Source organism: Piliocolobus tephrosceles, chromosome 14, assembly GCF_002776525.5.
Source record: "Piliocolobus tephrosceles isolate RC106 chromosome 14, ASM277652v3, whole genome shotgun sequence".
In the NCBI taxonomy this organism is placed as follows: Eukaryota; Metazoa; Chordata; class Mammalia; order Primates; family Cercopithecidae; genus Piliocolobus; species Piliocolobus tephrosceles.
This window is the reverse complement of record NC_045447.1, coordinates 80433233-80445823: the sequence shown is the minus strand read 5'-3', so window position 1 is coordinate 80445823 and position 12591 is coordinate 80433233. Positions and strand designations below refer to the sequence as shown.

Here is a 12591-nt window from a genome sequence, read left to right as displayed (position 1 = left end):
CCGAGTTTGTTGTTATCTTCTGTTGTGCACAGAGCTGCCTCACAGCCTTTGCCAGGTCTGACTCTGGGCAAGGACGGTTCCCAAGGCAGTTTATTTAAAGTGAGGGCAGCAGCTCACACACATCCTAATTTGTTTCCCTGATTGAAAGATGAAGGAGAGTTCACAGAAGCCCAAGGAACAGAGGAAAGTTTTAATCCAACAACTTTTAAAAAACTTATTTGACTTTGAAACGAATGGGAAAATGTCGTGAATAACCACAAGAATGCTGAATAAATGTTTTCAACGATTTTCTAAGGTCTTGATGGAGCAACTTATAATGTTAGCTTTAAAACCAAGTGCGATTTTTATCTGTGGTGCAAATCACATTATGCATTGTTTAAAGTTGCACAGCTCAGACCAAGAAGCAGTGTGGGCCTTGGTAATGTTTCACCGCTTATCCCGACAACCTTGGCCTCTAAAAAAGAAACTTCGGGTAGATTTATTTCCTTTATCTGCATTGCTGTTCTCCTTACCCCCGCACTGCTTCCCCATTAAGAATAACGGTGCTTGAGGCCCAGTTCTAAAGATGTTGCTACTTCTTGTGGGTGAATTATCAATTCATTTATAGAGAAAGCCACATAGAAAACAAGAGGCAGCCCTTCAGGTCAGGGGAGATGTTCTGAATCAGCAAACAGACATAAAAAGAACTCTTATCTTAACTATCTCCTGAACCTTGCAGTTCTCCTGTAACAGCCAGAACGCTAATAAGACTGGGATATTCTTAGAGATGTGGACTGGGCCTAACTTTTATTTCTGATATTACACCTTTAACCTGGACCTCAAAGTTTTTCTGTAAAGTGAGCGGTGAAAAAAGACAGGCTGGAGATCCAAGATTTCCTTGTGCTTTCTTATGAAGTTTGGTGAAGAGCAATTTAAGAGAGATTGTCAAGGTTGGTGTGCTTTCCCAAACTCTGTGACTAGAAACCAAAAGTTTCTAGGGAACTTTTTTTTTTTTGTTAACGTAAAGGCCTTGCTGAAATGCTGCCTTTGCCTATTTCCTTTCCATTACACTTTACCTAATTCCTTTCTCTCCTCTACCCTCTGAGCTAAAAGTAATGTCTCCTACTCTATGGCTGTGTTGGATAGTTTAGCTGTACCCCTCCGTGTCCTGTAGGATCTTTCAACATTTTTCTCTTGTTGCTACTTATACACAAGTCTCATTTCCCTATCAGACTTCCAGAGTTGTGGGGTAAGCCTTCTCTTCATTTTTGTACCCCCTGCATGCCTTGTACCTGGTAGATACTCGGTATAGTAGGGAATAAGTAACTAAAACATCATTGACCTTTTCAGTTTATGACATTGTCTTCATTTCACATTTCAGGGCTTCTCTTTACTTCTCTAGCCTGTGATAAGTTAATATATTATCACAGCCAAAGCCTAGTCCTTGCAAGATATGCCTCCTATTGTTTCTGACATTTTTTTCTTTATCTTCTATTTTCTAACCCTGCACATCGCTCTGGCCTGGTGAAAACTCTGGTGGAAACATTTCTTGCTTGATCTGTGTAATAGCTCAGTGTTGGACTGGGAGTCAAGAGATAAAAGGTCCTGCCTGAGGTTTCTCTCCTGTTGCAGATGTTACTTTGGGCAAGCTATGTTTTCCCTTTCTGCCTTATTGCTCTCATCGTTTCAATGGGGTGTGGCAAAATGTCTCTTCAAGTTACCAGAATTATTAGGAAACACACATAGGTGTGTTCAAATATTACTCCACATGTGGGGGTCTTTGGTGTTTCTGTTGATTACAATTAGACTGTAAGACACAAGTTTTGGAGTGGTGACCCTTAAAATTCCATGAAGTCGAACTCTTTTTAATATGCAGATGGCTGTGCTGAGCCTTTCAGCTAAGGGCAGAGGATGGAGATTTGGCCGAGTGAGGATGACTGTGGTGTTTGGAGCTCTGGGAAGTTAGTTCCTCTGGGGCCTCTTCTTTTTAAAAACACACACTCTCTAGTTGTGAATGTGGGAAAGTGGGAAGTAAGGATGGAAATCAAGACAGAGTATACTGCTGAGAAGTTCTTGCCTGAGAACATAGTGGTTTGGCCCTCGAGGAGTCCTGGTCTGGGGAAGATGGGGACCAGCAATGCATGTGTATGGGAGGTTGCTGTGTCCCCCTCTCCCCAGATAACATTTTTGTCATTATGTTGTTAGCCACATACACGTACTTGTGGAGCAGGTTGTTCTTTTCTGTGACAATGTGAAACTCCCTCCTTCTCCCAACACAAAGTAAAAATAGATTTTGTGTGTTATTATGTGAGCAGACCTACCACTGCCCTGTGAAGTCCATCTGGGCCCTCTCCTCCAGCCTACCCTACTATGCTTACTGCTCTCATCACCACCCTATCTCTGTTGTCTCATTAGTGCTTTGGAGAAGAAAGGGGCAGAGAGTCCAGGGGATACCAGCAGGGCTGGTGAGGGAAAAGCGGAGTTGACCAATACTGGACTTTAAACCTTAATCATACTTAGTAATGATGTGCTGCTTGAGACTAGCACTTCTTTCTAATTTATTTCCCCAGGTGTCTTCATACTGTGGGAAAGTTTAATTATATACTTGAAATGTAAAATAAAGGTGCCACCCGAAATGAAGAGGAAGAATAAGAGGCCAGGATTATAGACCTCATCTTTGAGAGTCCTCCCTTTGGGTATACTTGGGTGATGGTAGCCACAGCAGATCCGAGGGCAGCCCTGATTTTGCTTTGGGAGTCCATTAATGGACTTTCCAACACACAGGTTTAGATGAAGTCTTCAAGATGCTCTGGAGGCAGCAGGCTGTCCAGAGCCATGAGGCCCGGAATTAGCCGACCTCTGTTGCTTGATCTCCGCAAAGCGGAGACAAGATGGCACATTTCCGGGTTCTTCATTACAAACCTTTCCCGCGCGCGCCTAAAACTTATCCCGCGTGAGCCTAAACTGTTCTCGCGCGCGCCTAGACTTTCCTGGCGCGCGGCAACCTTTCCCGCGGGCGCGCAAACATTTTTCCCGCCCAGGAAGATATGCAGCCTACGGCGCAGGCGCGATCCCGCGCCCGGGAAAATTACAAACCCACGGGGCATGCGCAATTGTAATTTGAGACACTCCGGCCCCCGTCACCGCCCTGGCCCAACCTCTTCCCCTGCCAGCCTATATAAGGCATTGCACTGCCGCCATTAAACGAGACTTGATCAGGCTATTTGTCTTGTCTCTATTTCTCGTATTTTCTTGTCTCCTCCATTCCCACTCCCCCTTCCAGGGTCTGTTCCACTGTCCTGCAGGTTGGGACAGCAGGCATCAAGTCATGGATGGACAGCTGGAAGGGTCCTTTGAGATACTTCTATCCTGAGCCTAGAGGAAGTCAAGACCCCAGAGGAAAGGCACTTTTCCCAGGGCCCCAGAGTTGGTGGTGACCCTGAGACCAGAACCCAGGTCTCTCAGCACCCAGTGGGACATCAGTGAATATCACATCAAGTTCTATGAGAGTCCAGATCTCTGCCATTCATCAGTTATATGGCACAGGCTAAGTTTCTTCATTTGTTAATCTTTACTGTTAGTCTGAGCCACACACATTCATTGAAGTCCAGGCATCTGAGGTTCTCTTCTTATTAGTTTCCTATATAACATGTTCCTATATTAACATTCCAATTATATGCCCGTAATTTTCCACTTCCCTTGTAACATGTTTTCCCTCTAAGACATTTTTAATAGTTTCCTTCAACAAAAAAATGAGAAGCATTTTTATGGGACTATATATGAGTAATTACAACATTCTCTGAGATTCCCAAGTGGAAATGATAATGCAAGCGGAAAGTAGCGTTATGGGCTAATATATATTAGAATTTCATATTTAATACGCATCAATTATATTAAAAGTAGGAATATCACCCTAACTACAGTATTTGTATCTTCATTGTTCAAACTCGTGGTATATTACTGTAATACCTATTGAAGCTGATTTCAGTGTAAACCGTAACAGGAAGTAAGCAATTTCCTTTTATTCACTAAAAAATAAAAGGGTGTATTAGTGTGCTGATATACATGAAAGAACATTATATCTTGCAGCCCTGAATTGACGTCAGCTTCCTAAATTTAAAATGCTGACTGAACCTGTGTGAGGTGGTGGAAAGCAAAAAAAACCCAAAAAAACAACAAATAAAGTTACTTCCGTCTGCTTTTTTCATCACAAAGAATAAATAATAACATTGGGCTCTCTAGTGAATTGTGAATTCAAGGCTGTAATTCACTGTTGAGGCTCTCTTGTTATTTAGAAGCCACTTGTACTGGGTTCCCTTCGTCCTGTTTTGATCCCCTGCTTATGATCACTCTGAAGTAGCCTTTGACTGCTTTGTGTTTTAGCTCTAATTTATTTGTCAAAATGGCCTAAATTCTTGCCTACACTTTAAGGATATGTTTATGGGAACACAACTCAAACACTGACCGCTCTGTGGTTTTTATTTATAAAATTAACTGAAGCCGGCTGCAGTGGCTCACACCTGTAATCCCAGTGGTTTGGGAGGCCAAGGTGGGAAGATCACTTGAGGCCAGGAGTTCAAGATCAGCCTGGGCCATATAGTGAGACTCTGTCTTTACAAAAGATAAAAAAAAAATTAGCTTGGCATGGTGGTGCCGCCTATAGTCCTAGCTACTTGGGTGGCTGATGGGGGAGGATCACTTGAACCTAGGAGTTTTGAGGCTGCAGTCAGCCATGATCTCTCCACTGTCCTCCACCCTGGGCAATAGAGAGAAGCCCTGTCTCTAAAAATATGAAAAATTAAAGTTAAAATTAAAGAGTTGATGTTATTCATAGTTAGCCCTTGAAATTTCCTCTGCAGTTGATTCATCAGATAATTTTTGAGCTATGACTATATGCTGGTTGAGGTGCTGGGAATGCGGAAGGGAAAACCGAGCATGCCCTGCCTTCATGGCCCTCATACTCTAGAGATTCAGTGCAAGTGATAGGTCGCTAGGAATGGAAAGAATGTGTTTTTTGTACTGTTCCTCCAGCCCGTCATTCCACTGTGGGTGAAGAGCCCTGCTATGGTGACTAGGCCACCACGGTCTCATTCCATCTCTGCCACTAAACAGTGGGTAAGCAAATCACTTACGGCATGTCATTCTGTACTTTGTGAGGTTGACAGCAAAAAGTTTCTCCATGTACAGGTGTGTGCCTCCAAGGTAACGTCATACGATTACTGTTGCTAGTGGTATTCAGCTATCTTGCTGGCATCATTGATCTCTATCAGAATGTGAAAAACAGCTTATTTACTCATTCTGGCTCATATCCAAGATGCAGTTGTACCCACTCTATGAGGCATTTCCAATGGGGATGCCAAGAAGCCTTAGAGTGTGGGTGGTAGAATATAGTTTTGCTGAAATTGTAGAACCAGAATTTCCACACCTCGTCTGTGGTGAGCTCTGATCCAGTAGTCATGGATGACTTCTCTCAAGATTGTTGACCAGGGCCAGGTCTGGGACAAATCCCTGTTTTTTTTTTTTTTTTTTTTTTTTTTGAGATGGAGTCTCACTCTGTCACCCAGGCTGGAGTGCAGTGGTGTGATCTCAGCTCACTGCATTCTCGCCATTCTCCTGCCTCAGCCTCCTGAGTAACTGGGACTACAGGCGCCCACCACCACTCCTGGCTAATTTTTGTTGTATTTTTAGTAGAGACGGGGTTTCACTGTGTTAGCCAGGGTGATCTCGATCTCCTGACCTCGTGATCTGCCTGCCTCAGCCTCCCAAAGTGCTGGGATTACAGGTGTGAGCCACTGCACCCAGCCAAATCCCTGGTTTTAACTGTCTGAGGGGGTCTCTGCTTCAATTAATTAGCTGGCAAGAGGATCACATCTTAAACTGTCCCTCCTGATCACTTCTGGTAGAGTGGAGTTGGTGGGGAAAGCAGTGCTAAGTAAGGGTGGCCATTTGTTGTGCTGAGACTACAGCTGTGTTTTTCACACGTGTCATTGCATTGAAATCTCAAAAGAAGAAACATTAAATAAAGTAGCTAGTAGTTACATATATGAGTATTTGAACCCATATTTGTCTGATTCCTGTAGCCTTTGCTTTTTGCATGATTGGGACTTCTCTTTCATTCTCAGATTAGAAGATTATATTTTTCCCCGTTTAACTATCTTGAAGTTTTGAATGCCCACTCACTTATGAAAATGAGTCTTGCTTGGATACTTTTGAAAGGGTTCTGTATTTTAATGGGTTTGTGGGGGTTAATGACTTGTAAGGTGTCCAAGGCAGTAAGTAATGGAGAGCATCTGTTGACTTCAGTAATAAATTTCAAACTTGTTTAGAATTCTGCTTATGTGTTAAATTTGAGTTTCTCCAGTGAGTCTTTTGTATCTTAGGTGATTTATATTTTTCTGGGGAATCATTTAGTGTGTGTGTGTTTTTAAACAAGTGGTCTTCATAAAGACTAGGGCAGACGGATGTATATCACACTCACTCAAACATCTGGAATAGACAGGGCAGCTCTGTTTGATGTTTGTTACAGAAATGGCACCATCAAATGCTAACAACTGTTTTATTCTGATCTTAACATCATGTTTAAAACATGCCTTCCTTTTTTCTACTTTTCAACTTAGCATTACTCTACTGACTGGCAGAGACGGGAGAAGTAGATGTCCACGCCCACAGACCCTAGTGCGATGCCCCACCCAGGGCCTTCGCCAGGGCCTGGGCCTTCCCCTGGGCCAATTCTTGGGCCCAGTCCAGGACCCGGACCTTCCCCAGGTTCTGTCCACAGCATGATGGGGCCAAGTCCTGGACCTCCAAGTGTCTCCCATCCTATGCCGACGATGGGGTCCACAGACTTCCCACAGGAAAGCATGCATCAAATGCATAAGGTAAGAGTTTGTTCTCCCATTCAGACTCGACTTCTGATAAGTGGATGGCTAATATTTCTGATAACCCCATCCCCCTTTCTACTGTTGTTAACAAGAAAATCAAGGAAGATCTTTGTCTTATATATCTCATATATTATTAAAAGCGCATATTGTGAGGTACTTTTGTTGCTACAGATGTTGTACCAGTTATGAAGATCAGATGTTGACTTTTTAAAATACTGAGATAGACTATGCAGTTCTGACAAGTAGATCCTGTGATTTGTGGGTTGAAGGTATTTTTGTCTTGGCGAATTAGTGTATTAGTCTATGAGTCTTATTTTTTCCTATCTGTGTTAAGTAACTTATCCACTAATGAACATACTGAAAATTATTCTTTCCTAAAAAGGTTGACATTTATTAACAAAAATTAGATCCCAAAGAGTAAAAGGAAAAAGTCCTTATCTAAAGGATTTTTGGAAAAGGGCTTTATTGAAATTAAATAGTTTCTAGGGAATCCTTAAAATGCACATTGCTCTCTCTCTGTGAAGCAGTTTTATTCTGGTTTTGGAAGAAGGTTCTGATTTTTGCAGAGCTCACGTCCAGCTGTTTGTTTCTGGACTAAAGTTATAATTATCCTTTATTTATGAGGCTTGGATTGTTGCTGTGGGGATGATCGTATCTGTACCATTTGGCGTTATGCCTTCACAGGAGATGCAAAGAAGAGAGAACAGCCTTTTGAGAAAGTAAACAAGATCCTCTGTGACAGTTTGCTTTGAAAGTAAGCAATAGCCAGGAAAAATCTGTGAGGACATTACATACTACCTGAAGGTTTTGCCTAATGAGACACGTAGAGGTTTTACAGTCCTTGGGATGATATCACAGGTGGATAGAGTGGCAGGGCTGCTTCTTGACATTAAGTAGGTGTATTCATTAGGATTCTCCAGAGAAACAGAACCAATAGGAGATAGAGATATATGTAACAAGAGACTTATTATGAGGAATTGGCTTACACAATTATGGAAGCCAAGAGTCTATTATCTGCAGTCACCAAGCTGGAGACCCAGCAGAACCTGTGGTATAGTTCCAGTCTGAGTGTACAGGCCTAAGAACCAGGAGAACTGATGATGTGCATTCCAGTGTGAGTCTGAAGAGCCCGAAGAGTCAGTGTAGTAAGTTCAAGTCTGAGGGCAGAAGACCCAGCTTAAGCAGTCAGGCAGAGAGAAAGCTTCTCCTTTCCTCTAGCTTTTTTTTTTTTTTTTTTTTTTTCCTATTCAGGACCTCCATGGATTTTGGATGAGGCCCACGACATTGCTGGAGGCAATCTGATTTATTCAGTCTAAGAATTCAAATGATAATCTCATCCAGGAATACCCTGACAGACATACCCAGAAATAATGTTTAATCAAATATCTAGGCACCTGAGGCCCAGTCAAGTTGACACATAAAATGAACCATTACAATAGACAAGCTGTGGAAGATCCTGGCTTAAAACGAAAAGATTACCACAGAAAAGAGCAAGTCTTTCCTCTAGTGACGTAGGACTTTAGGTCAGTTTTAGGGTAGGGCATCAGAGCCCAAAAGGGAAGATCCTTTTGTTAAAAATGTTGTAATTTGATGATTTTCAAATCAGGAAAGTAATATATGATTATTTTGAAAAGGAAAACAATACTGACATAAACAGATAATCCTACCTTCACCCCAAGTAACAGCTTGTTGTACATGCTTTTTCTATCTTACTTTTCTGTATGTTCATTAAAAATACTGTATAAGCACAGATATGTATATATTGGTGTAATATTTTTGTTACTTTTCTTTTACTATTATAGAATCATATTGTCTCTGTTAATTACTCTGAAACTTCCTTTTTGTCATTTAACAATGTATTATGGGTATCCCTATAACATTCCCTAGTTTCTCCTTTTTTAACAGATAAATTTGTTAGCTTGTCAGAGCTCTAGAGCAATAAAGCTGCTTGTTTTCCGTGTCATATTTTTCAGGGAACCTATTGAACGTATTGACACATGCAAGTCCTGAAATTGTTTTGTGTTGAGATTAAATTAATTTCGGAGCTATATGATCTGATCAATGACTTGTAAACCTTCCTCTAAGTGGCTTACATAATTTCAGAATAATTTGAAGATATCTCACCTTCAAAATGAAAGATAAAATGTGAGGGAAATACTTAGCTAAACTTTATTGTTCTTTAGCACTTAAAAATTCAGCGTGTGAGTGTTGGGTCAGTTTTGTGTTTTTCTCCTGGATCGTTTGTATGTATGTATGTATGTATGTATGTATGTATGTATGATGTATTTACTTATTTTTGAGACGGAGTCTTGCTCTGTCTCCCAGGCTGGAGTGCAGTGGAGCGATCTCAGCTCGCTGCACGCTCCGCCTCCCGGGTTCACTATTCTCCTGCCTCAGCCTCCGGAGGAGCTGGGACTACAGGCCCCCGCCACAGAGCCCGGCTAATTTTTTATATTTTTAGTAGAGACGGGGTTTCACCATATTAGCCCGGATGGTCTCGATCTCCTGATCTCGTGATCCGCCGGCCTCGGCCTCCCAAAGTGCTGGGATAACAGGCGTGAGCCACCGCGCCCGGCCTCTCCTGGATCGTTTTTATTGTTATCTCTTTTGATCCCTTCATTTTATGTCCTAGCATTTTTATTACACTTTCTCATATTCTCTCTACCCTCTTAAATACTCCCTTTTTTTGTTTTGCTTCGCTTGCATTCTGTGAGTTTTGCATTTTTTGCCATCCTGCTTCTCCTTAGCCCCAGCCCCTCAGATAGTTCCCTGTGTGAGGACCTGGGTGCGGGTTTAGAGCTCACACCTGCTGACCAGATGCCTTCACTTTTTTCCATTCTTTTTATAGGCAGCTTTATTTCTTCTCTTATTCTTCCTTCTCCCTCTGAGGCTTCAGCTTTTTGCTTTTCAACATTGCTGGAAATAAATAAACAAGTGGCCTAAATACATCTGCTGTGTTGCTTTGATTTCCTCTCTATTATTACTATTTAACAGACTCAGTGACACTCTTTATACCAGATTCTTCCCATTTTTCTTCTGAACATCCTCTTTATGATACATTTTTCTTCTTTTCAAGTGCATACTTTTGACTCTGCAGAAATTAACTTTCTTTTCTCTAAAACTGCAAACACTCATACTTTCTTGCTTGAAGTCATTTGGTTTCTATAAACTGGAAATCTTTCTTTCAGGCTGTTTTGAAAATTGCTATTACAGTTTGGGGAGGAATAGACTTTTCCTTTTTCAAACACATGCTCCATTGCCCAATTCTGGATTGGATTAATGTCGATTCAATAGCTGTTTATTGCATGTCTGTCACATATTATGCCTCAAGTTTTGGGTCCAGCTCCTGTGTTCATTATTTATTTTCAAACCATGCCCTTAACCTTTTCCATTCCTCTTCCCTCTGTAGTATAGCTTTATCTGTTGCACACCCTTTCCCTTTCAGTATTCACCCCCGTTCACGGCTCTGTCCTGTCTGTTCCTCTCTTTCCAACTGCCATGGAACCCTGTGGTTTCAACTTTTAAACTTTCCATCTTTCCTTTCCTTCCAATGGAGAAAAATTACCAAAACTGGATCATCACAGATGTGTCCAACAGCCTTCCTTCAGACTTCAGACTAACTTCAACATATAACAGGTTTCAAGATGACTTACCAGGGTATGGAAAAATAGCCTATATTTGTCTACCTTGTGACCAGGGCTTCATTTTCATCGCCCGTTTCGATATTACAAAAAAAAAAAAAAAAAAAAAGAAAAGAAAAGAAAAAAAAATCCACTGTTTAAAGACTTAACATTTGACTTACAGACAGGTTGCTGATCCTTTTGGTCTAGTCTCCTTTTTTTAACTCTAGAACGGGTAGTAAATGATTGTGCCACACTTTTGAAGAACTTAGGGAGGGGTCTGAAAACTCCAAATAGAAATGTTTTCCCTTATAGAGGTGTCTAACTGATGTCCTTTAAATGTTTCAGCCCATCGATGGGATACATGACAAGGGGATTGTAGAAGACATCCATTGTGGATCCATGAAGGGCACTGGTATGCGACCACCTCACCCAGGCGTGGGCCCTCCCCAGAGTCCAATGGATCAACACAGCCAAGGTTTGTGTCAGCTACACACCGGATACTGGTTCCCCAGCATAGTCTTTCAGTCTTTCCTGTTGGATGTTGTAATTATGACTTCCAAAGAATGTGTCTAAGGAAGATCAAATCCAGCAGGTTTCTTTTCCTTATAGAAATCTACCTCCGTCCTCACCAATACAATCTGATGATTTGTATGGGAAATTTTATTTCTGAAGTCCTAGTAATTTTACTAGCCATCATGTGTGCAAGCAGTCTGCAAAGTGCTCTATGTACTCTATCCAGAATCTTTATCATAATCTTTTAAGGTAAATTATGTTATCCCAGTTTTATAGTTGGAGAAGATAAAGCTGGACAATTTACTTTGTTTTGCCAAGTTTACATGTCCAATCGGTGAGAGGGCCAGAAAGAGAATCTAGGCCTGCTTCCCAGCAACAGTGTAGATGTGAAGGTAAGGTGAACCACCTGTGTCCCTTAAATTGCATGCTTATCCATTGTCTATAAGACAGCTTTATCTGGAAGTGAAATTACGTGTCATTTCTGGTGGGTGGCTAGGCCTGTCATAGCAAATTACCACAAACAGAAATGTATCCCCTTTATAATTCTGGAGGCTAAGTCTGAAATCAAAGCATCAGCAGGGCCATGCGCTCTCTGAAGGCTTTGGAGAAGAATCCTTCCTTGCTTCTTCCTGGTTTCTGGTGGTTGCCAACAATCCTTGGTATTCCTGGACTTGCAGATGCATCACTGCAATCTCTGCCTTAGTAACCACATGATTTTTTTCCTGTGTGTCTGTCTGTGTTCAGATTTTCTTCTTTTTTTTTGAGCCGGAGTCTTGCTCTGTCGCCCAGGCTGGAGTACAGTGGCGCATCTCTGCTCACTACAAGCTCCGCCTCTCGGGTTCACACCATTCTCCTGCCTCAGCCTCCCGTGTAGCTGGGACTACAGGTGCCCACCACCACGCTTGGCTAATTTTTTGTATTTTTTTTAGTAGAGACGGGGTTTCACCTTGTTAGCCAGGATGGTCTCGATCTCCTGACCTCTTCATCCGCCTGCCTTGGCCTCCCAAAGTGCTGGGATTATAGGTGTGAGCCACCGTGCCCGACCCAGATTTTCTTCTTTTTATGAGGACTATTCATTGGATTAGGGCCTTCCCTAATGCGGTATGGCCTCATCTTAACGTGATTACAGCTACAAAAATACTGTTTCAGGCCGGGCCTGGTGGCTCAAGCCTGTAATCCCAGCGCTTTAGGAGGCTGAGGTGGGCAGATCATGAGATCAAGAGATCGAGACCATCCTGGTCAACATGGTGAAACCCCGTCTCTACTAAACATACAAAAATTAGCTGGGCGTGGTGGTGCGTGCCTGTAGTCTCAGCTACTCGGGAGGCTGAGGCACGAGAATCGCTTGAACCCGGGGGCAGAGGTTGCAGTGAGCCGATATTGTACCATTGCACTCCAGCCTGGTGACGGAGCAAGACTCTGTCTCAAAAAAAAAAAAAAAAAAAAAAGAAACAAAATACTCTTTCAAAGTAAGGCACATTCCCAGGTACTAGGGGTTAGGACTTCAACATATTTGGAGGAAGGGGAACACAATTCAACTCACAACAATGGCTAAAAGAAATACAGCATATTTCTTTTCTTCTTCATACGTAACA

General features: G+C 42.1%; 1 protein-coding gene across 5 annotated transcripts in view; it reads left to right on the top strand.

Moving 5' to 3' along the window:
* SMARCA2 (SWI/SNF related, matrix associated, actin dependent regulator of chromatin, subfamily a, member 2) overlaps positions 1-12591 on the top strand; it is a 183398-nt gene that overhangs the window by 9206 nt on the left and 161601 nt on the right. For all 5 annotated transcript variants that reach the window (XM_023213200.2, XM_023213205.2, XM_023213203.3 and 2 more), the window contains exons 2-3: positions 6597-6857; positions 10829-10958. In XM_023213200.2, coding sequence (XP_023068968.1) covers positions 6633-6857; positions 10829-10958 — 355 coding nt within the window. In that variant the 5' untranslated portion in view covers positions 6597-6632. The remainder of the gene's footprint in view (positions 1-6596; positions 6858-10828; positions 10959-12591) is intronic.